The 22,152-nt window shown below is 45.4% G+C and overlaps 1 protein-coding gene across 5 annotated transcripts in view; it reads left to right on the top strand.

The window, feature by feature from the left end:
* The window catches only part of LOC135225773 (biogenesis of lysosome-related organelles complex 1 subunit 6-like), a 59,837-nt gene extending 38,269 nt beyond the window's left edge, over positions 1 to 21,568 (top strand). For 2 of the 5 annotated variants that reach the window (XM_064265269.1, XM_064265261.1), the window contains exons 4-5: positions 1,624 to 1,710; positions 21,272 to 21,514. In XM_064265269.1, the coding sequence (XP_064121339.1) occupies positions 1,624 to 1,710; positions 21,272 to 21,409 (225 nt within the window). In that variant the 3' untranslated portion in view covers positions 21,410 to 21,514. Of the gene's footprint in view, positions 1 to 1,623; positions 1,711 to 21,261 lie in introns of all 5 variants that reach the window. The other 3 variants (XM_064265250.1, XM_064265242.1, XM_064265278.1) reach the window with 3 other exon arrangements.
* The last annotated feature ends 584 nt before the right edge of the window (positions 21,569 to 22,152 follow it).

The raw sequence follows: 22,152 nt of genomic DNA, 5'->3' as shown, positions 1-22,152 counted from the left end.
TTTCATTGATGTTTTTTTCCTGTATTCACTGTCTCACTACTTCTTAGGTACTTTGTTGTGAAAATGTAATTTAGCCTTTCATCTTCTCATAGTTCAAATTTTTAGTTATTCTTGAAATGTTAAATATATTTTTTATATCTTTTCTTGTTCCCATTTGTTGAGTGACTTCTTCCTTACCCCTTTAGATCAGCTCCTGTATTCACTGTCTCACAACTTCCTAGGTTCTTTGTGGCAAAAATGTAATTTAGCCTTTCATTTTCTCATAGTTCAAATTGTTAGTTATTCTTGAAATGTTAAATATATTTTTTATATCTTTTCTTGTTCCCATTTGTTAAGTGACTTCTTCCTTACCTCTTTAAATCCTTTTTCTCTTTGCTGTGAAATTAGGGTATGTCTTTCGTGTATGCAGAAATTATTTTAGCCGCTGCTCTGTTGGCCTGAGAGAGAACGTGTTCACCCTCTCAGGTATCCTCGTATTAACAACCAGGCTACCACTTCTCTAGTTCAGTGGTGGGCAAACTTTTCAGAGTGAGGGCCACATCAGTGGGCCTTGAAAAGTCTAAGGGCCACACCTTTTAAAATCTGGCGGTGCTCTTTAAGATAATACAACATGTAGACAGCATGGTTAATAAATGCAAACAAATTCAGAATGCAGCACAAGCAATTCAGTGGAAAAATGTTTCTGGTCACAATTCTGCTCTACAAATCGTTTAAAGTCTGGCACAAGGTTGCTGGTAGAAACTCTCACCACTGCATTTCAGTTTGTGTTGGACAACATGGACCTGTTCTTGGATTTATTTGTCTTCATGTAGGAAAAACTCTGCTCACAGATGAAAGTGACTTGTAAAACTCTAATACTAATGGTACGGAGTGAAACATTTCCTTCAATGAATGGTCAGCTTGAATGTCTAACAATTAAAGCTATAATTTATGAGGAGCTTTATCCACATCAGCAGAGAAAGAAGTTAATAAATATAACTCATGCATATAAATTTATATTTTATAAACTAAATTATATGTGCTCAAAAAAATTCTTCATTTTTTTTTCTAATTTGCTGCGGTCTTCCATGGGCCGCACAGAACCCCTTGGATGTGGCCCTCGGCTGCAGTTTGCCCACCACTGCTCTAGTTAATCCTGTGGAAATCAACATTTGATGTTATTTATTCCTATGATGTCTGTAATCTGTAATTTTACTTTTTTAAAGATTAGTGAATCTCCTTTACAGATAAGTGCACATTTTCCCTCCTCCTCTTGCTTTCTTTTATCAGATCTGCTCTAGATTTAGGCATCAGGTTGCCAGTCCCAGTGCTATTTAGACTTAGAACAGAAATTTATCCAGACATTTGGCAATTTCTATTTTGCTGTTGATACCTTCCATATACTAGATGTATATGCATAGGTTTTCTTCACATTACATACTATTATTGGCTCTGTTGTTGTTCTCCTCTTTTTGTTCCCTTCATGTTATTTAAGAGATTGGTCGTTTTTTATTTGCTTGATTATTTTATACTCCATGGTACTGTACTGGTACTTTGAGTGATGGGCATGGCATTATTTTGTAGTCAGAGAGGAAAAGTTGAATTGCAGACTATTAATATCTCAAAATTCCTCTTCTTTTACAGTTTGCTGAAGTTTCCATGTATTCCCAGAAACTCAGATTTCTGAAAGGAGAGATGAATAATATTTCTGACCGTACAGTGCGTTTGAAGGTAAGTTGAAATTGTAGATAAATAGTATTAAGGCATAAAATATTTCAATTTATTTGCTTTTCTTCAGAATGAATTGGTTTTGAGTATGCTTTTGCTTACAGATTCAAAAACCTTTAGCCTTTTACAAGTGTTGTAATTGTCCATCTTGCCTTTTGTCCTTAACCCTTAAACGCCGACTGGACGTATTTTACGTCGACATTTTTTGTCTCTCGGGTGCCGACTGGACGTATTTTATGTCGACATAAAAAAGTTTTTTTTTAAAAATTCACGGAAAAAATACGTTTAGGCCTACCAGCCGAAAACTCTTGAATCACGTGCCTTGGGGGAGTGCTGGGAGTTCACGGATCAAAGGTGTTGTTTTGTTTTTACAAATCGTTACGGCAGGCGGCGGCAAGCGCGAATTTCTTTCTTGCCGCACTAAAAAGTATCTGTGACACATCTCGGAAATTATTTCGTCACTTTGACATAATTTTTTTACCATTTTAAATTAGCCGTTACATGGACTATTATATATGAAAATGTGCGCATTTTTATGTAGAATACAGCTAAAAAATACTCATGATTGTAGCTTTTATCAGTTTTGAGATATTTTCATAATTAAATAACGATAAGTGCCAAAATTTCAACCTTCGGTCAACTTTGACTCTACCGAAATGGTCGAAAAACGCAATTGTAAGCTAAAACTCTTATTTGTTCCGACACGGCATACAAACCTTCGGTCCTTTTACAATAGGAAGGTACTAGCGGCAGCTGGATAGGTCGTAAGCTTTCGAACAAGGGGTTCGGTAGTTAACTGCTTGTCCGACAGGCGCGCGCGCGCGACTGGGAGGTAAACAAATCACTTTTGCTTTCGGCCTGCTGGCGTGTAGACGTGTATCATCGCTCTCTGCCCGCTTCATCGTCGTTGCTTTCGCAGGTGTTTGTTTTTCTTTTTCTATTTATCTAGTGAAACTGAATTGTAAGTACAATCATTTCATATTTATTTCCATTGAATTCAATTGTGAATTAAAGGATCTTGGTTTCTCCACGCCCTCCGATTACCCGAGTGCCAGGACTGAAGGGCGTAAGTGCGGGAATTCATTTTTCCCAGAAATGATCCTCGTATTGTGTAATGCTCGGTGCCGAGGGCGGGAGAGCGCTCGCTCCGAGCTTATATTTTGGTTGGAAATGTGTAGATGAAAATCGTAAGTAAGTGCCCTTTTCATTTATTTTTTTTTACCTGTATGCTCGTTGCCGAGCGAATGCGCTCGGCACGAAAACTTATTCTGTATGGAAGTGGAATCGCAAGTACAGTATTCTTTTTCATTTTCATATATTTATTTTGATTGTAGCAATACTCATTTTGGATCAGTTTCCGCTCTTACCCGGAAATTGATCCTTTCCCCTTTTTATTTGAATGAAGTGAAATCGCAAGTGCAGTTCTTTTTCATTTCCATATTTTATTGAGATTGCATTATTTACTTGGATCAATGTTTCCGCTATTTCCCGGGAATTGATCCTTTCCCTTTTTATTTTGTATGAAGTGAAATCGCAAGCGCAGTATTCTTTTTTATTTTTCATATATATTTTGATTGCATCAATTCATTATGAATCAAGGTTTCCGTTCATAATCGGGAATGGATCCTTTTACCCTTGCGCCCGGTACGAGGGCGCAAATGCGCTCGATCCGAGCCCTTATTCATTGTGAAGTGAATCGTAATGCAAGATTCTTATTCATTTTATTCCTTTTATTATTGATTGCATCAATATTTATTTTTGGTTCAAGTTCCGCTCAGTCAGGGAATTGATCCTTATGCCCTTGCATTCGGTGCCGAGGGCACGATTGCTCTCGGGTCCTTATTATTATTGTTGGTTGGGTACATGGGTGCTGTGCGGGGGTGGGGAACGAGAATCCCCCCCCCGCTCAGCTCCCACAGATGGCCCTTCCCCTTCGGGGGGGAGGTTATCTGGGTTCTTCTCCTTGCCCGATCCGTCGAGCGCAGGGATGGCGCTCGGTGCCCGATGTACAATTGTATTCGGGGCTTCCGCTCGTTCGGTGTGGGGCTCACCCTCCCGCGCCGAGGGGACTTCCCCCCCACTATCATCTACTACTGTTATTTCCGCAGGTGCTACTGCCACGAGGGTGGACCTTGGTGAGGTATGGGCGTCCTTCGATTTGCAGGGCGTGCTAGTGTCCAGGGGCTGCGGTTCTATGTCTGGGCCTACTGCGGTCACCCATGGAGTGGTGAACCAACGACAACGATATCGACTCCAGGTGACGACGTCCCTCCTCACCTGGTGTACTCGCCTCACGTGGTAACAGTCTTGCCTACAGCCGCTGTGAAGTGCCGTTCGCCGTACCGAGAGGGGGGCGTGCCGCCGCCGCTCGTGGTTGCCGCGCTGCCGCAACCACACTTCCGCTGCCCTAGAGCTCGCCCCTGGACCTGCCGCCGGTACCAGGATGTTGTTGGCTGCTGCTCCACTTCCTGTGTTTCCGGTGCTGCCTGCCGTACCTGCCGATTCTGGGCTGACTGTCCATGCAGTTGCTGTTGCTGGCTGTCCCTGCCGGTTGCTGCGCTGGCTGTCCCTGCCGTTGCTGTGCTGGCTGTCCCTACCGATGGTGTGCTGGCTGTGCCTGCTGTTCCTGAGATGCCCATACCTGCTGACGTCGTCCCTGTTCGTGGTGGTACTACCCCAGACTTTGGTCTGTCTGTACAGGTGCGTCCGGGCCCTGTGGCTTCGGCTACAGCAGCCTGGCTCCGCCCTGGATAGCAGATCTTACGTCTGTCCTGAGGAAGCTGACGAAGAAGAGGAGGAAGGTGTCGTCGTTGTCGTCTTCATCTTCTTCATCGTCGTCGGCTGCCGCCTCTTCCCCTTCGACTTCTAAGGCTTCACAGCCGAGGAAGAAGAAGGTTGCCTCCTCCCTCCTAAGAAGTCTCCCTCGGGAGCTCTCGGGACCCGTCTCACCTCGGTGGGACGGGGAGGGTTCCTTCCGCTGGTCCTCCTGCTCCTTCGGGAGCGGGGCCCGTCTCTTCTTCCGCAAGGAAGAAGACTACGGGGACCAGAGGTGGGGTACCGGCTAACACCGGTACTTCCTCGCCTGGTGTCAGTGGTTCTGCCACTGCATCAGGGTCCGTCTCGGCCTCTCGTTCGCGGGAGTTTTTTACCGAGTTGTACGGTTCGCCTACCAGCGACCGTGCAGCCAGGAACCAGACCTCTGAGCCCGCCCCCTCAGCGTCAGGTTCACGGCACGGAGCGGAAGACTGGTGACAGCCGCTCACGCGACTCTCACCAGACCAGCTCTCGCTCGATCTGCAGCGACCAGCTGGCTACCCGGGGACGTGACGGTCCACGCCGGCCACGGGCTGAGGCTGGGAAGAGGTCCCCCCCGTTCGCCGGTGGCCAGCCACCACGGCTGGAACCAGCGACGTGACGTGCCGTGAGGACAAGCACCGTCCCCCTCGACCGTGACAGTGGAGCCTGCAGGTCGCCTGACCGTCGCTCTCACAGAGAGCGATCGGTACACGGCAACCAGCACCAGCTCTTCTGACACTCGAGATCGGGGCCGCTGTGCTCAGTCCAGCCGTTCTCCACAGCGAGACGGTTCTACCAGGCCTGCAGCTCGATCGCCACCGCGGGTTGACGATCGCCTGCAGGCCTCCAAGCCTGCTGGTTCTGCCAGCGAGCGAGGAGGGACGTCAGGTCTGCCTCTCCCGTACTTTCAAACCCCTCATCGGGTTTACACCGGAGGAGCGAGGTATTGAGGAGTGATCGTGAGGGGTGCGCCCCTCATGATCCCACCACGACGCCCTACGTGCCAGGCACGGTTCTTGGACCGGCCAGGACGTATGCGCAAGTGGATGGAGAAGACCGAGAGGGCTGTCGCTGTTCCCCCTTCTTAGGAGGAAGGTTCTCGGAATATGCTCTTGTTCGAAGGGCTTAACGGTCCTACTCTGCAAGATGCTGTGACTTCCGAGATCCAGAGGAACTTTGCCGAGGTTATGGTGCTGATTCGTCAGCACAACGACTTGGGGAAGGATCGCCGCTCCCACCAGCAGAGCCACGTCTCGGCTCGAGTCGTTTTGGGGCCCGAGAGGGAACCCAAATCGGCGGTGGATCTGCCGCGATCGGAGCTTGCCGACTGTGTTGAACCAGGTAGTCTCTCGTCTCTGGACAAGAAGGCTCTCTCAGTTCTGGCCGGTCGAACAAGCTACTTCCACCTCCTCTACTGCGACAGAGGCGTTTTTACGTGTCTTCGGACACCGTATTTGAATGCCCCCTACCCCTTCGGGTCCTCCTGAGAGGTTTCGACCTCGACGAGGACTGGAATGAGTCGGAGGACGGTATCGGCTCTCTCCTGTCAGGTGTCAATCAGCCCACCCAGACGACGTTCACAGTGGCGGCAGACCTTACCTACAGTATGAGTTCGTAACCCTCCTCGGCAAAACGTTTTCTCCTGACGATACAGTTTCCCAGGCTCTGAGAGGCGGCGATGGCTGCTTCTTTTCTTCTCCAACTGCTAGGTTCCGCTGGGAAGGCGAGCCAGTCCTACCAATTCCTCCCCCATTCCTCTCTCCTTACGGCTACAATGGAAAGGGGAGGGATCCTACAGAGATTTCTCTGTAAGATCCCCACGTTAGGGGCTGCGCTACCCCGGGGGTACCTTCGGGTCCTACCTGACGTAAGCCCCGGTCGTTGAGGAGGGATCCTGCCCCTTTCTCGATTTCTACGGGAATCGAGAGGACACCAGCCGATATCGTTTGACGAATTCGGTGGGGGGTTTCGCAGAGTGCTTAGAATTCTACGGATTTTCTAGCGCACTCAGAGTGTTCGAGTTTTTTACGATCTCCAACACTTAGGCGAGACCACGGTCCAAAGTGAGCGAGAATCCCCGATAATTGTTACACGATGATCGGGAAACCTCGCTTATGCTCGAATTCCTGTAATTTCTAGCATTTGGAAGGAGACTGCTGCTGAAAGAAGAGTATCTCACAGTAGGCGATTAACCTGGAATAGAGAAGAACGGACGGGAACTTCCAGTTTGGCTTGAACTATCGTCTTCGGTATTCTGTTCACCATTGAAGCTTTCCTTTGGGAAAGACTTCTCCTTCACTCTCTTGACTAGAGAACGAAGGCGGTCGATCTCCAATCCTTATTCTTCATTCCTCGAGGGGAAAAGAATTTAGGATGGAGGTCGTGGTACAGAACCTACAAATATACTACGTATATTACGTGACATGATTCTTTTACAGTTGATTGTCCGGGGGTAGGCGCATACCGTAGTTAACTCTACGGTTTGTGACCGAGACGAATTGTATCTAATTGAACTACAACTCGGGGTTCGCCTGCAACCTCCCAGCAGCTATCGTTTCGATTTAGATACTTGGTATTGTCACGACAACACCAAATCAGCTTTTGTATTTTCCGAATCCGTTTCGTTTTAAATATAATTGCTCGAGCGTATTCTTTATGCTCGATGGTTCTAGCCGAACGCATTCCTCGTGGAAGGGATGAACTGGCAACTCAGGATGACGAGTCACCGAGAGCTACTGCGTATGAACTGCCTGATAGCAGCTCAGTATCAGCTAGGTCTCGGAGATGCACGGTCGGTTACGTCTCTCTCTCCCCTGGTTTGATTAACTACCGAACCGTATCTCTACCAACAATCATGGACTTAGTCTCTGATTAACGGGGATTCTCGCAATAATGAAGGACCGTCTACTGCTGTGACGCTCGATTTCATCGCCTTCGACATTGCGAGAATTTTTTCAACAGAGATATCTCTTGGACTCTTTCATCTTTCTGTTTACCGCACGGTAACAGAAGTCTGTACTGGTCTCTTCCCGCTGCATCGCACCGCGATAATGCGAATGAGTTTTTGCAGACATCTGAGTTTGTCTTCAAATATCTCGTATTCGTAGGTGTGCAATTATTTCATTGCTCGCCCCGAATTAACAGATGTGTCAGAAGGACATCGCCTACTCTCCGACCTGACAGCTCTACTTCCAAATGTTCAGCCCATGAGAAGCAGTTCTTCAGGCAGTATTTCCCTGTCTCTTCATTACTGAAAAACGCTCCGCTTTTATTGCAACTACGATCCTCCCACCGGACAGCAATGAATAGCGGTTAGCATTCTCAGTCTTTGTAGCACAGGTTCAGAATCTTGAGAATTCTCTCGGTTCAGCTGTGAAGACGTAGGTTGCATTTTCTGTACACCTTCGTCTTCAACGACCACAGTGTGTTGTTTCTCCTTAGCTGAGAATCAACTATACTATGAGATATCTTGCCATCAGGGACCTCTGGTCTCTAGAAGGCAATTGACTTTCGCCTGTTGGGTATATGCCTGAAGAGAATCATCACCTCGCCTTCTGGCATCGGTGAGAACAAATTATTTGTTTAGTCTCTTGGCATAACCCTTTTAAGGCGAAGGTCACGTGACTTGCTCGGGTGCTTGGCAATTTGCCTCCTACCGAACGCAGTCAGTCGGCAGCTGTCAGAGCGCCCAAGTCAGTTACGAACTCGCTGTGGACTTAGTTCGGTTGTTCCATAACAGTCTTTTCTTCATCCTAACGGCTTGTCACAGTACCCATACCATCGACACCCACCATTGAGTGTCGGTGTCCTATCACTACCGAGAAGAACTTCACTGCATGGGGATAGGAGAATGTGAGACACTTCGCTGCAGACGGATAGACCAGTATGGGTACAGGACATCACCGAAGTCGAGAAGAGGGATAGGTCATACGACCATTCCCTTCTTTTCCTCTTGAGGTAATTGCATGACTTTTCCTGCGAAGTCAAGCATCCAGGGGATGGGGATTCGTGACGCTCGATTTCGTACCGACTTCGTAGCGAAGACTCAGAACCCTTTCGGTTCCTGACGATCGGTTAGAGTTCCTTCACAATCCCCTCCCTAATGACTTCACCACCTTCGATGCGAAGGAGATGCTGCTTTGTCCTGTGAAAGCGCGACCGCGCTTTCTGAAGAAAACTCGACCATCCCAGGCTGAGTGTTGGAAGACTCTTCGTCAGCACCAAGATGACCTAGAAGTACACTCCCTCGAGTTACACAAGAACTTCTCCGTGGCGCAGGTACTGAAGGCAGGGGTCTGGTACAACCAGACCACTGGCACCTCCTTCTACCTTTTGGATATTGCCCACAGGTCCTTGGATCGTTTTCCTTAGGAACCGTGGTGGCTGCTCAACACGTTGTGTAGCTAACCCAGACCCTAGCAGGCTGAACAGCATCGAGTCCCTGTGTGGACTGTAAGAATAGATAAGTGAATGAGAGAGCGACTGGCTTCTCTTCCTATCTTTTTCTCCCCCTCCTCCTGTGGGTAGAGGGATACGTTCATCTCCTTGCTGGATAAGGACGAGATGCAGGTGAGCTACTCGACAGAGCCCCATCCTATCCCTTTCACTAGGGATGGGAAGCGAATATCCACACTTCCTCCTACAAGGGGGGGGAAGTGGATGCCACAAGAGACAAACCATAACTTTATGTTGCCTCTTGCAAATAGGAACTTGTTCTTGTTTGCTGGTACGAAGAGATACGCTTGCCTCTCTCTTAGTACTTGGTCCGAGGTCTGACCATTGATCCTGCGGTGCACACCCCGATCAATCGGACAGAGGCTTGGATCCCTCCCTCGCTCTTACGACCAGGGAGGATTCCAAGGTTGGGCGAACACCAGTCTGTTCACAAAAGACTCAGATTCCTCCCACCAAGAATGAGTCTTCCTATTGTAAAAGGACCGAAGGTTTGTATTGCCGTGTCGGAACAAATGACAATTTGTCCAAAATTGCATTTTTTCCTAACTATACAAACCTGAGGTCCTTTTACACATAGTCCTCATGCCACCCCTCACTCTGCAGTTTTTGCTTGGGCCAAAAGCAAAAGTGATTTTGTTTACCTCCCAGTCGCGCGCGCGCCTGTCGGACAAGCAGTTAACTACCGAACCCCTTGTTCGAAAGCTTACAACCTATCCAGCTGCCGCTAGTACCTTCCTATTGTAAAGACCTCAGGTTTGTATAGTTAGGAAAAATGCAATTTTGGACAAATTGTCATATTTTAGTAATATTCAATCATTTAACTTAATTTTGCAACTAATTGGAAGTCTCTAGCACAATATTTCGATTTATGGTGAATTTATGAAAAAACTTTTTCCTTACGTCCGCGCGGTAACTCCAAAAAAAATTCCAAAAAAATCATACGTGCGATTGTGGTAATGTTTGCACCATTTTAAATTAGCCGTTACATAACGTTTTATGTATGAAAATGTGCGCAATTTCATGTATAATATAACAAAAAATAGTTGAAGGTTGTAGCTTTTCTCATTTTCGAAATATTTGCATATAAATCACGATAAATAGAAAAAAAACCACGTTCGGTCGGAAGTTTGACTCTACCGAAATGGTCGAAAAACGCAATTGTAAGATAAAACTCTTACAGTCTAGTAATATTCAGTCATATCTTCATCGTGAAACAAATTCGAAGTCTCTCTAGCACAATATTTAAATTTATGGTGAATTTTTAAAAAAAACTTTCCTTCCCTCCTCGCGCGGATTCTCCGCCACAAATCTCCGAAATGCGTAAGTCCATTCTCGGAATATTTGCTACCGTTTCATATTAGGCATTTCATAGAGTTTTATATATGAAAACGTGCGCAATTTCATGTAGAATAAAACGAAAAATATTTGAAAGTTGTAGCTTTTCTTATTTCCGAAATAATTGCATATATAAAAAAATATATATAAAAAAAATTCGACATTCGGTCAACTTTAACTCGTCAGATATGGTCGAAAACTGCATTTTGTAAGCTACTATTCTTACTGTATAGTAATATTCAAATCATTTGTCTTCATTTTTGAAAGAAATTGGAAGTCTCTAGGACAATATTTAGATATGGTGAATTTTTGAAAAAAATATGTGTTTACGTCTGCACCTTACGAATTCATGCATTATTTTGTGATAATATTTTCTCTGTGTTGCTTTTATCGTTTTACAATTTGTTTTCTGGGCTCAGCTCGTGTCGGCCTATGAAAGGATCCTTAATATCATTCTTTCTAGGTAAAATTAATCTAAAATTAACCAGAGAAAAACAAAATTAAGAAAAATGTCAGTAAAACTGACTCGCTCACAGCTTCTTAAAAAGAAGTGTCGGTATGGTAATAGGGGGCGAGTGGGGAACACTACACGAGACAATCACCAATTAGAACTTCCAATCAGAATCCCCCCAAGAGAGAGCTGATACCAACGGGCGATGCAGTCGCTACTACTACTACTAGAGGACGCCACGGACAGCAGCGCCCCTAGCGGACATCCTTAATTTTTAGCGCTAGCGTCAAGATGCAATTTTTCCTTGTGCTGTGCTAATTCCGGATTTATCCTTTTCATCTAACATGGAACGCTCTGCTATTGCAACGGCTAAGTTAAGTAACTCATAAGTAATGTTTTACAACATTTTATCTTCCGGTACAGTATTTTCCTCTTAAATAGGTCATATACGGTTGTTCCCCGGTTGTCTCGTGGTGGCGCCATGCTGCCTCGTTAAGAATTCCCAGTCCTCCCATACTGGGACTTTCTTATACTTATGGGCTTACTATATTACGTTTCATTGTCCTTTTACATCGAGTTTTAGCTAGTTTAGCCCCCCTCCTACCATATCTCTTAGTTTGGTATTTAGGCTATTATGATTATTCCGGCCCAGCATCCCGGCTCTTGCTCTTCATCGGCTATCGCTGGCTCCGAGTAGGCTTCTGTTTCTTGGAACAGTCTGCCTCCTCCTGGCTTCTTTCTCTTTTACTAAAAGTGTCTTTTCCATCTTTTCGATGTATATATTTATTGTATTTAGGGTGTTAGGCTAGCCTAGGTGCTTGTTCCTTGTATTGGTACAGCCTGGTTCACGTGGCCCTCTCACGGTTGTGTTGCTCGCGGCCTAGGCCACTTGCGGTCACGTGTTTCCATCGCACCTTTCCCTGCCCCTGCCCTCCCTTTCTGGTATAGGGAGGGGCTGGGGACCCCTTGGTTGTCATGACAACCTCAGTCGCCTTCTCTCTCTCCCTCTCTGAGGTGGCCAGGGGTTCCTCCCAGCGGGGTATAGGGCGACCCTCATGAGTACCGGGTCTCCGAGCGGTAGTCGGTGAGGCGGGAGGAGTAGGCCATCCCTCCCCCCTCTCTCTCTCCCGCCGTGTTACGCCGAGACCTTCCCCCCCCTCCCCAGTTGCTCAGGCCACCTCCCTCGCTATAACGAAAGGAGCCTTCCGTCGCAGCCGGGCACCTTGGTTATAGATTACTGGCTCCGCCAGCGGGGCGGGTGGCACTACTAGTGGTCGGTTGCTTGCCTACTATGTCCTTACATCTCTCCCCCGCTACCGGAAGGGAGCTTGCTTCTTACCCGTGCACTCTTCTAGTAGGACGAGAGAGGTTTGTATTATTATTATTATTATTATTATTTTAAGGATATACCCTAATTTTACAATGAATTGTGTAATGTTATTATTATATATCTACCATCCCCGCCATTTTCCGTCGTGGTTTCCATTTACCACCACTCCTGTTGGTTCCCTTTTGCGTCCCCGCCATCAGCGGAGCTATAGCCTAGGGCGGGCACCAACCAACCTGGTTACCACACGTATTTTTGGCGGGGCTCTGTTTAATCTAACTTTATCGCTCCGGCACCAGCGGAGCATCTGTTAGACTGTAATGTTTACCTGGTACTCATGTATCTTTCCACTTACAGGCTACCAACTGTCAGGTCCCAGCGTGCAACGCGACGTTGTACGACCCCTGCGGCCACGATGAGTGCAGGTCTCACGCCCCTGTGCCACGTCATACAACGAGATGATCGTCTGGCACCCCAGAAGCCTGCGCCATCTGCTACGACCTAGTCGGTCAGCTGGGAGATGGGGTAAGTCCATTATAGCTTCCTTATCATTTTACTAACAACTCTTAGTCATAAGTTTGTTAACCCCGTTCCGCCACTAGAAGCTCATCTCGCCTTTCTTTCAGGCTACTGGTGTGAGGGAAGTCGCCCTCGCCACCCTGAAAGCGTGGGTGGGCGGCTTCGGGAAGAACGCCGCCAAAGGCCAGCCATACATTCTTGACAAGAAGCTGGCCGTCCAGATCTTCCCTGCGGGCAAGTCAACTGGGTATGTTGACCCCTTTGTCCGCGGCCCCTCTGATAGCCTCCATCCAGCAGACCTCCAGCATTCCTTTGGGGTCGTAGCTTCCCAGGAGTCGGTCCCGGACGTCGCTGCCCTGGACCTAAACATCGAGCCCATGGCGGTAGGGTGGAGGATTTGTTTGGTTGAAGGTAGGTGTGTCGGGCGCCCAAGGTCTTTCCTTGGGTGCTCCTGGATCTTCTCCTGTCCCTTCTTCGAGTGCTTCTTTCCAAGGCTTTGTGGGATCTGAGATCCCTACCCCGCTCTCCCGCCCGCTCTCTCTGTACCCCCAAAGGTGAAGGGACAGAGAGAACCGAAGACTCTGGCTAAGACAACTTCTAGGAAGTCGTCTTCGTCTTCTTCGGCTAGGAAGTCTTCGACTTCCTACGCCGACGCGGTGAAAGCGAAGCCGAGCTCTTCTCACTCAAAGAGCTCTAGAAGCAAGGCTTCTAAGGAGAAGGCTCGCGCTCCTAAACCCAGCCGAGCCAGTGCCTTCTCCCGCCTCCACCGCTTCCACTCCGGCTACGCCGGTAGGAGGAGCAGGGCCTAGCACCTTTGATCCCACTGCTTTCTCAGCAGTGGTGATGCAACAGGTGGGCGAGCTGGTTGGCTCGCAAGTCTCCGCCCTGGGGACGAGATTCGAGCAGATGTTCGCACAATTGTCGAGCACTCTGTCTCAATCAGGCCAGTCGATACAAGATCTCTCTAACAGAGTTAGAGAGAATGAGGACCGAGTAGCCGGGCTATCTCAGGTTCCTCTTCCAGTCTCCCCAGTGCCAAGCACTGGCATTCTCCAACTCCCGCCATACGACTCTCTGCCAGCTTTCTCCATGGAGAACCCATGGAGAGTAGCTGCCTACGCTCCTTTTAAGGATGGATGATCTCTATCCCGGAGTGTGGAACTCGGAGGATTGAGGACTTCGAGTTTTACCCTCCGGGTCTGACGCAGCCTTTCATCGGTTATGCTAGGCTGACTGTAACGGCTCTGACTAGGGAGGACAAGATCTCTAGAGAGTCTGTCCTATACAGTAGAGATCATGCTCAGCGGGAATGGGTTCACTGCCTTGAGGACTGGGAGTGCACGAACACTAAACTCCAGGCCTATAAGAGTCCCTTTACTATTTTCGCGAGGAAGGAAGAGGAGGTTTCTCTTCCGTTCGCCGACGAAATTAGTAGAGAAGTCCCTTCAGGCAGTCCTCAAGGATGAGCCCATCCCACAGTTGAGGGAGGGCGGAGTCTACTTTCTCCGCTCTTCCCGGCTTTCGGAGAATTGTGGGAGAACTTGCCAGCTACGTTCACGCTTGGTAAGCTCAAACCGGACTGCGCCATGGACCAGTTCGGCGAGAAGCTGCCAAGGCTGCCGGATTCCCTAATTCAGGCAGAGTTTGATGTGCGAACCAGGTTTGGCAGGTCCCTCAATTCCCTTATAATTACGGAAATGGCTGCTCTCTCTTATGCCACGGAACCGCTGTTCAAGATTTTGGCAAAATCTCAGTTCCAGACGGTACTATCAGACGCTTTCGACTTCTTCCAGGCTAGGAGGGGAATTGCCGAAAGCATGTTCTGCGGAGTGTACTATTAGGCACGAGCCGAATAGACTCTTGGCTTCTAGCATGTGGGGAGCGGATCTCTTCCCAGAGTCCGCTGTCACGAAGCTGCTAGGCTCAACCAGAGCCTTAGAGCTAGGTGGGGTATTTCCTCGAAGAGGAAACAAGAATCCGTCCCCACTGCTGGTAAGAAACCAAAGAAGGCTGGTAAGAGGTTCCAGCCGTATCAGAAACACCAGCAACAGCAGCAATTTGTGCAAGGCTGTCCCGGTTACCCAACAAGGACAACCTGCTAGTTCGAAGCAGAACCAGCCCATCTCCTGTTCCCCTCAATCACAGCCGTCCACCTCCTACGCATCTCGCCGGCCTTCAACCCTTCATATGAGGCTCAAGGCTACAAACAACCAAGAGGTAGGGCGAGAGGTTACTTTCGTCAGCGTGGCGCAGGAAGGGCAACAAGGAGCAGGCAGTTTTCAGAGGAGGGCGTGGTGGTCACCCGCCCATCAACAATGAGCTCCCCAGGTAGGAGGGAGGCTGTTCCTCTTCCGCCACAGGTGGGGGTTCAGCAATTGGGCACAGAGCATAGTGTCCAAAGGATTGGGTTGGAGTTGGATCAAAGAGCCTCCTCCAATCAAATCATTCCACCAGATACCATCAGAGGAATTGACAGATTACGCGGAAGAACTCCTTCAGAAAGGAGCTATTGCGAGAGTCAAGCATCTAAAATTTCAGGTCGCTTATTCAGCGTGCCAAAGAAAGGCTCAACAAAAAGAAGGGTAATCTTAGACTTGTCAAAGCTAAACTCTTTCATTCGTTGCGACAAGTTCAAGATGCTTACCCTCTCGCAAGTAAGGACCTTACTTCCGCGTGGAGCCGTCACATGCTCCATCGATCTTACAGACGCATACTATCATATCCCTATAGCCAGGCACTTCCGCCCATTCCTAGGATTCAGGCTAGGAAATCAAACATTCTCATTCAAAGTGATGCCCTTCGGCGGTCTGAATGTAGCCCCCAGGGTATCACAAAAATAGCAGAAGTGGTTGTACAACAATTGAGAGCTCAGGGAATCATGGTAGCAGCATACCTCGACGATTGGTTGATCTGGGCACCAACAGTCGAGGAATGTCTCAAAGCCACCAAAAAGGCAGGTAGTTCACTTTCTGGAACAATCTGGGGTTCCAGATAAACAAAACGAAATCCAGACTTACCCCGGAGTCTCGTTTTCAGTGGCTAGGAATCCAATGGGATTTGTCTTCCCACAACATCTGTCAATTCCAGTGGCCAAACGGAAGGAAAATAGCAAAATCTGTCAGGCAATTTCTCAAATGCAAACAAACATCAAGGAGAAACCAGGAGAGAATCCTAGGGTCCCTTCAGTTTGCTTCGGTAACAGATATCCTCCTGAAAGCAAGGCTGAAAGATTTAAATCGAATTTGGCGATCAAGAGCAAACACCAATCTCGAGACAAGTTGAGTAATCCCACAGATCCTCCGCAATCAACTCCGTCCTTGGTCAAAAGTAAAGAACTTAGCCAAGAAGGTACCCCTTCAATATCCCCTTCCAGTGTTAACCATTCACACGGACGCCTCCCTGTCCGGGTGGGGGGATACTCCCAGTTCAAACAGGTTCAGGGGACTTGGTCAGTTCAATTTCGCCAGCTCCACATAAACGTTCTGGAAGCAATGGCAGTATTTCTTACCTTGAAGAGACTGCTTCCCCCGAAGAAGTCTCATCTAAGGCTAGTTTTGGACATGCAGTGGTAGTTCATTGCATCAACAGAGGAGGGTCCAAATCCAAGCATGTGAATCATGTCATGATAGCCATCTTTGCCTTAGCAAACAAACACAATGGCATCTGTCTGCCACTCACCTGGCAGGAGTAAGAAATGTGATAGCAGACGCCCTGTCCCGGTCAGTTTTTCCTCTGGAATCAGAATGGTCTCTAGACGACAGGTCATTCCAGTGGATAAGCCTGAGAGTCCCAGTCTCCAAGTGGATCTCTTCGCCTCACAAGCGAACCACAAGCTCCCTTGCTATGTGGCCCCCAACCTGGACCCTCTGGCTATGCCACGGACGCCCTGTCGTTGGACTGGAATCAGTGGAGGAAATTTAATGTTTTTCCTCCAGTGAATCTTCTCTTGAAAGTCCTAAGCAAACTAAGGTCTTTCAAAGGATAGTAGCTCTGATTGCACCGACTGGCCCAAGAGCAACTGGTATCCTCCTCTTCTTCTGGAATTGGGCCTCCGACCTCAACGGATCCCCAATCCCAAGCTATCACAATCAGTACAAATGAGGACTGTGTTCGCTTCCTCAGGAATTCTCCAGACCCTAACTTTATGGACTTCATGAAGTTTGGCGGCTAATAAAGATGCTAATATTGATCCACAGAATATTCTCTTCCTAGAATCAGATAGAGAGAGTCAACCATTAGACAATATGACTCAGCTGTTAAAAATTAGCATCTTTCCTGAAAGAATCGAACACTACAACCATGACAGTTAATCTGGCTATATCCTTTTTCAGATCCTTGTTTGAAAAAGGTTTAGCAGCTAGCACTATTACCACTCATAAATCGGCTTTGAAGAAAATCTTTCAGTAGGTTTTCAGATAGATCTGACTGAATCTTATTTCACGTCTATCCCTAAAGCCTGTGCTAGACTTAGACCTTCCCAAAGGCCTACTACAGTTTCATGGTTCTTAAATGATGTCCTCAAACTAGCTTCAGATACTGACAACTCATCTTGTACATTCATAATGCTCCTGAGGAAGACATTATTCTTATTAAGCTAGCCTCAGGAGCTAGAATTTCAGAACTGTCGGCTCTATCCAGGGATGCGGGTCATGTGGAATTCCTCCCATCAGGAGAAGTTCTACTTGCTCCGGATCGTAGCTTTTTAGCCAAAAATGAGGATCCTCTTGCAAGGTGGGCCCCTTGGAAAGTTATCCCACTTCCCCAGGATCCTTCTCTCTGCCCAGTATCAACTCTTAGAGCCTTTCTATCTCGTACTTCTTCAGATCCTCAGGTGCTCTCTTCATGAGAGAAAAAGGTGGTACTTTATCAGTAAAAGGTATTAGGCAACAAATCCTTTACTTCATTAAACAAGCCAATCCTGAGTCATTTCCAAAAGCACATGATATCAGGGGAGTAGCCACCTCAATTAATTATTTTCAACATATGAACTTTGAGGATCTTAAAAAGTATACTGGATGGAAATCCCCGACAGTCCTTTAAACGCCATTATCTAAAGTCCTTGGAATCTTTAGAGTTTTCAGCAGTTGCAGCGGGAAACATTGTTTTCCCCTGATACTGTATAGTAGTCGTAGTATAGATCCAGGTCTCCTTTCTACCTACAGCATCCAACATGCCTCACCCTATCGCCATGCTACTCGGATATCCTAGCCTTAGCCGCTGAATCATATAGTGGATTGTCCCTTATTTTTTTTGCTAGGGACATCCACACTTGTACTGATAGTGTACTTCAGTGTACCTACCCTTATTTTTATGCTAGGGTAGGACACAATGTGTTTGTATATTTTACCACACTTGTACTAATGATGTACTTCAGTGTACCTACCCTTATTTTTATGCTATGTAGGTTACACAATGTGTTTGTGTATTTTTGTAAATATTTTCAAGTAAATCCCTTTTAGTTTATATTACATGCATCACCTGTAATTTACTATAATTACCATTTAAGTACTTTAAGATTACTAACGTTCTGTTATTTTACTGTTTAGTATAAGTTAGTTTAAGTGCTTAGTTTGTATGCGTAATTGATTTACTTATATTATATCCTCATTTTACACTGCTTTTCATTTGTTCCTTTTTTCCCATCTTGTCTGTTTCTCTGGTACTCTTTCATAGGCCGCACGAGCTGAGCCCAGAAAAGGGATTTTGACGAAGGAAAAATCTATTCTGGGTGATTGGCTCGTGTCGCCCTATGAAACCCCCCCTTTATTGTTTTCCCCCCCTTGCAGGACAAGATGTTTTTAATTAAGGATGTCCGCTAGGGGCGCTGCTGTCCGTGGCGTCCTCTAGTAGTAGTAGTAGCGACTGCATCGCCCGTTGGTATCAGCTCTCTCTTGGGGGGATTCTGATTGGAAGTTTCTAATTGGTGATTGTCTCGTGGTAGTGTTCCCCACTCGCCCCTCATTACCATACCGACACTTCTTTTTAAGAGTGAGCGAGTCAGTTTTTACTGACATTTTCTTAATTTTGTTTTTTCTCTGGTAATTTTAGATTAATTTTACCTAGAAAGAATGATATTTAAGGATCCTTTCATAGGGCGACACGAGCCAATCACCCAGAAATAGATTTTTCCTTCGTCAAAATCCCTTACATACCAAAAATGATCGCAATTTAGTGTACATTACAACGAAAAAAAAGTAACTTGTTTACCTTAAAAAAAAAAAAAAAATTCAACCGTTTTGCGCACAGCGCGATTTGAATACAATTATATATGAAATTTCGTTTTTTTGCGCTATCATATATCGCATTATTTATATATGATAATGATAATTTTTTTCATTTCTGATGGTTGCATACTAAACTTCAGGCAATGACAAAAAAGGAGCCAAAAATGAACTCTTAATCTTCAAAACTAAGCGCGCTATGATTTTTTGAAAAAAATATTTTTTCCGCTCCTCGCTCACTCTGAAACGTCTCCGGCACACGGGAGACTTTTTTTTTTTTGTTTTTTTTTTTTACCGCTTCGGCGTTTAAGGGTTAATGCCTTTTCACCATAGGATTTGTAATCTACTATATGTCACTCAGGTAACAGATATCCAGTCCACTTTAAAGCCTGTCCCTTTGCCATAACATACTTAACACTGAATGACCCTTAGGGTTACAGTGCTTGAGCTATGTCCCTGAATTTTAGTCATGAATTCTTAACCTACTGCTCTTGGCCTGTCACTTCACATCATTTTACCATTTAGCTCTTTCTATATGCAGTTTTTGCATGGAGAATTCATTTTTGCGAGGAAGCTGCAATTTTTAGCATTGTTTCTTTTGTTAAGAAATTCACAGTTTCGTGAAAACAAATTGTTTAAAAAATATCCACAATTATATATAAAAATATATTTGTCTGTAAAAATATAAAACAAAGACTTTCAAAACCTGAACGGTGTTCCTCATCAGTGTGACGTTAAAATGTAATGAAGAGGATAGCTCCCTCTGAAGAGCATCTAAAAAATGGTGGTGGGGCGAGAAAATAATAACAGCCCATCATTGAAGTGCTGGTTCGTGTTTTAGGTAATCCCAAACTCAACAGGCAGTTGCGCCAACCTCCTCGATCTCTGAACCTGCGAAGTTGCTCCTGCTTGCACTGCATAGGTGCCATAGTCAGAAACATCCGCTGGGACGTCGGCTATCTGGAGAGAGAGGGGAAGAGGAAGCAGAGCATCAGGGTTCACATGGTCAATGTCAGTTTTAAAATTAAAGTCTTTTAAGTATTGCCTGGCAATGAAACTGTTTACCAATGAAGACCCTTTTATAAACAGTTTGATTGCCAGGCAATACTTAAAAGACTTTAATTTTAAAACTGCCGTTGACCATGTGAACCCCTGATGCTCTGCTTCCTCTTCCCCTCTCTCTTCAGATAGCCGACGTCCCAGCGGATGTTTCTGACTATGGCACCTATGCAGTGCAAGCGGAGCAACTTCGCAGGTTCGGAGATCGAGGAGGTTGGCACAACTGCCTGTTGAGTTTGGGATTACCTAAAATACGAAGCAGCACTTCGATGATGGGCTGTTATTATTTTCTCACCCGCCCACCTTTTTAGATGCTCTTCGGAGGGAAACTATCCTCTTCGTTACATTTTTAAACGTCACACTGATGAGGAACACCGTTCAGGTGTTTTGAAAGTCTTTGTTTTATATCTTTACATAGAAAATATTATTTTTATATATAATTGTGGATATTTTTAAACATAGTTTCTTTTATCGCTTGTTACAAGCATCCACATGGCCACTTCCCAGAATGGACTACTTTTATTGCTTCCTTTCCAGTCTTTGTAATTATGGTTAGCCTGTGTTGATTTTCAGTCATTTCCTTTGTACTCCATGTTTCCATTTTTTTTTCTTAACATATGTGATTCTGCTGTAAATGCCTTGTTACATGCATACAGTAGGTCACAGGGCTTCTGTGTCTGAAGTTCAGCATCAGGGAATTGCATAGCTGATTCCTCCAACTGAGGAGCCATAGAGCCTGAGTGTTCCTTTGACTTGGTGCCTGTCCCCTTCTAGCTTCCACAAGACAGCCCTTTCATACCTCTCCAAGATATCGCCGTTCGCAGACTACTCAGCATTCCTTTCACTTTACTATTATTACCCTAGCAGGAAAGGCAAAATATGAATAAGTACCAGGCATTTGTAGAAAGCCAGGAATACTGGGTTCAGTAGTACAAACTAACAGTAAATTAAACTTGATTATCATTCTGTCTTAACTCACAAATTAAATTGAATCAAATTTATGGAAATCACAAAAAAGTACACTATCACATGATGTTTAGAGTGCAGCTCTGTATAAGTGAATGCTTCATTATAGTAATTGCACAAAAAAGATATATAATGACATGGTCTCTAAAAGGTAAAAAGAGATGCACAGAAAGGACCTTCTAAAAGGCGTTTTTTTAACATATCTGCTCAGTTGTAAGGGAAGCTTCAAGCATTACTATTATTTCTTTACTAGTTTGAGCTTTCATCTCTCAGTAGCACCTTAGCTTGTTAGTAGGGCATAGATAATTATGGTAGTATTCTTTTGGTAGTTTGACCAATTAGTCAAAACAGTTGACTCTCTTAGGTTAGCCATAAAGGTGTGTGTGAAAGTTTATATTTTATATGGACATGTTGTTGTTACTCAGTTCTTTTCAGAGGAGGGCAATGAGGTTGCAACAGCAACAGCAACAGAAGGCTTTGAAATTTGAACAACAAAGAGCCCAGCAAGCAGAGCGTGAGAAGTTCCTTATTGCGCGACCAGTGTGGGCATCACAAGAAGATGAAAAACATTAGGCGTATATTTAAAAAAGGGGGTAAAATCGGTTCAGAACCGATCAAATTCTGGCATGCCTGTTTGGAATGTGCCAGAATTTGTTGCTCTGACACATCTAGTCTGTCTAATTTACACAGTATATGTATAAATCTCATGATGTATGTTGCCTTCTGATTTTCAGAATGCTTCATTTTTTATATTTTGATATGTGTACTTTGATTAAGAATTTTACTGTAATGTTTTTTCTCCTGTATATTTGTACGTAGTATTTTTCATCATAGGTGTCTATTCTTAATCATTTAATGCATAATTAAGAGCAGGTTTCTGTTTTAACTTGCGTACATAACCATAGCATCAAGTGGCTTATATTTCCCAAAAGTTCAAACCTGTTTCTCCTTAGATATTTACACTTTTCAACTAAATAAGTTTTTCATAGTCTATAATATTTATAAATAAATTGTAAATAACTAAACAAAGTGTTTTAGATCCTGACTTATTTAAAACTACTTACTTAAAAGGTAGAATTTATCCTACTTAGATGTGAAGTCTATATTTCTGAAATAATAAAACACAGGAAAAACTGAGTTTTTAAATAAAACAAAAGCATGGAAAGGATCAATTGTCCTACTAGAAGTCATATTGCAGTAGAATTATGGCTTTAGGCTCTTAAAGACAACACCATAATCCGTAGCCTGCAAATATCAAGTTTTTTAGAGTGGATGGTCCTTACTGGAAGATACCAGGGGCAGTATTGAACATTTGA

The sequence above is a fragment of the Macrobrachium nipponense genome, chromosome 20 (assembly GCF_015104395.2).
Source record: "Macrobrachium nipponense isolate FS-2020 chromosome 20, ASM1510439v2, whole genome shotgun sequence".
NCBI classification, from domain to species: domain Eukaryota; kingdom Metazoa; phylum Arthropoda; class Malacostraca; order Decapoda; family Palaemonidae; genus Macrobrachium; species Macrobrachium nipponense.
Note: the sequence above shows the minus strand (reverse complement) of the source record. Positions and strands in the feature narration are given on the sequence as shown.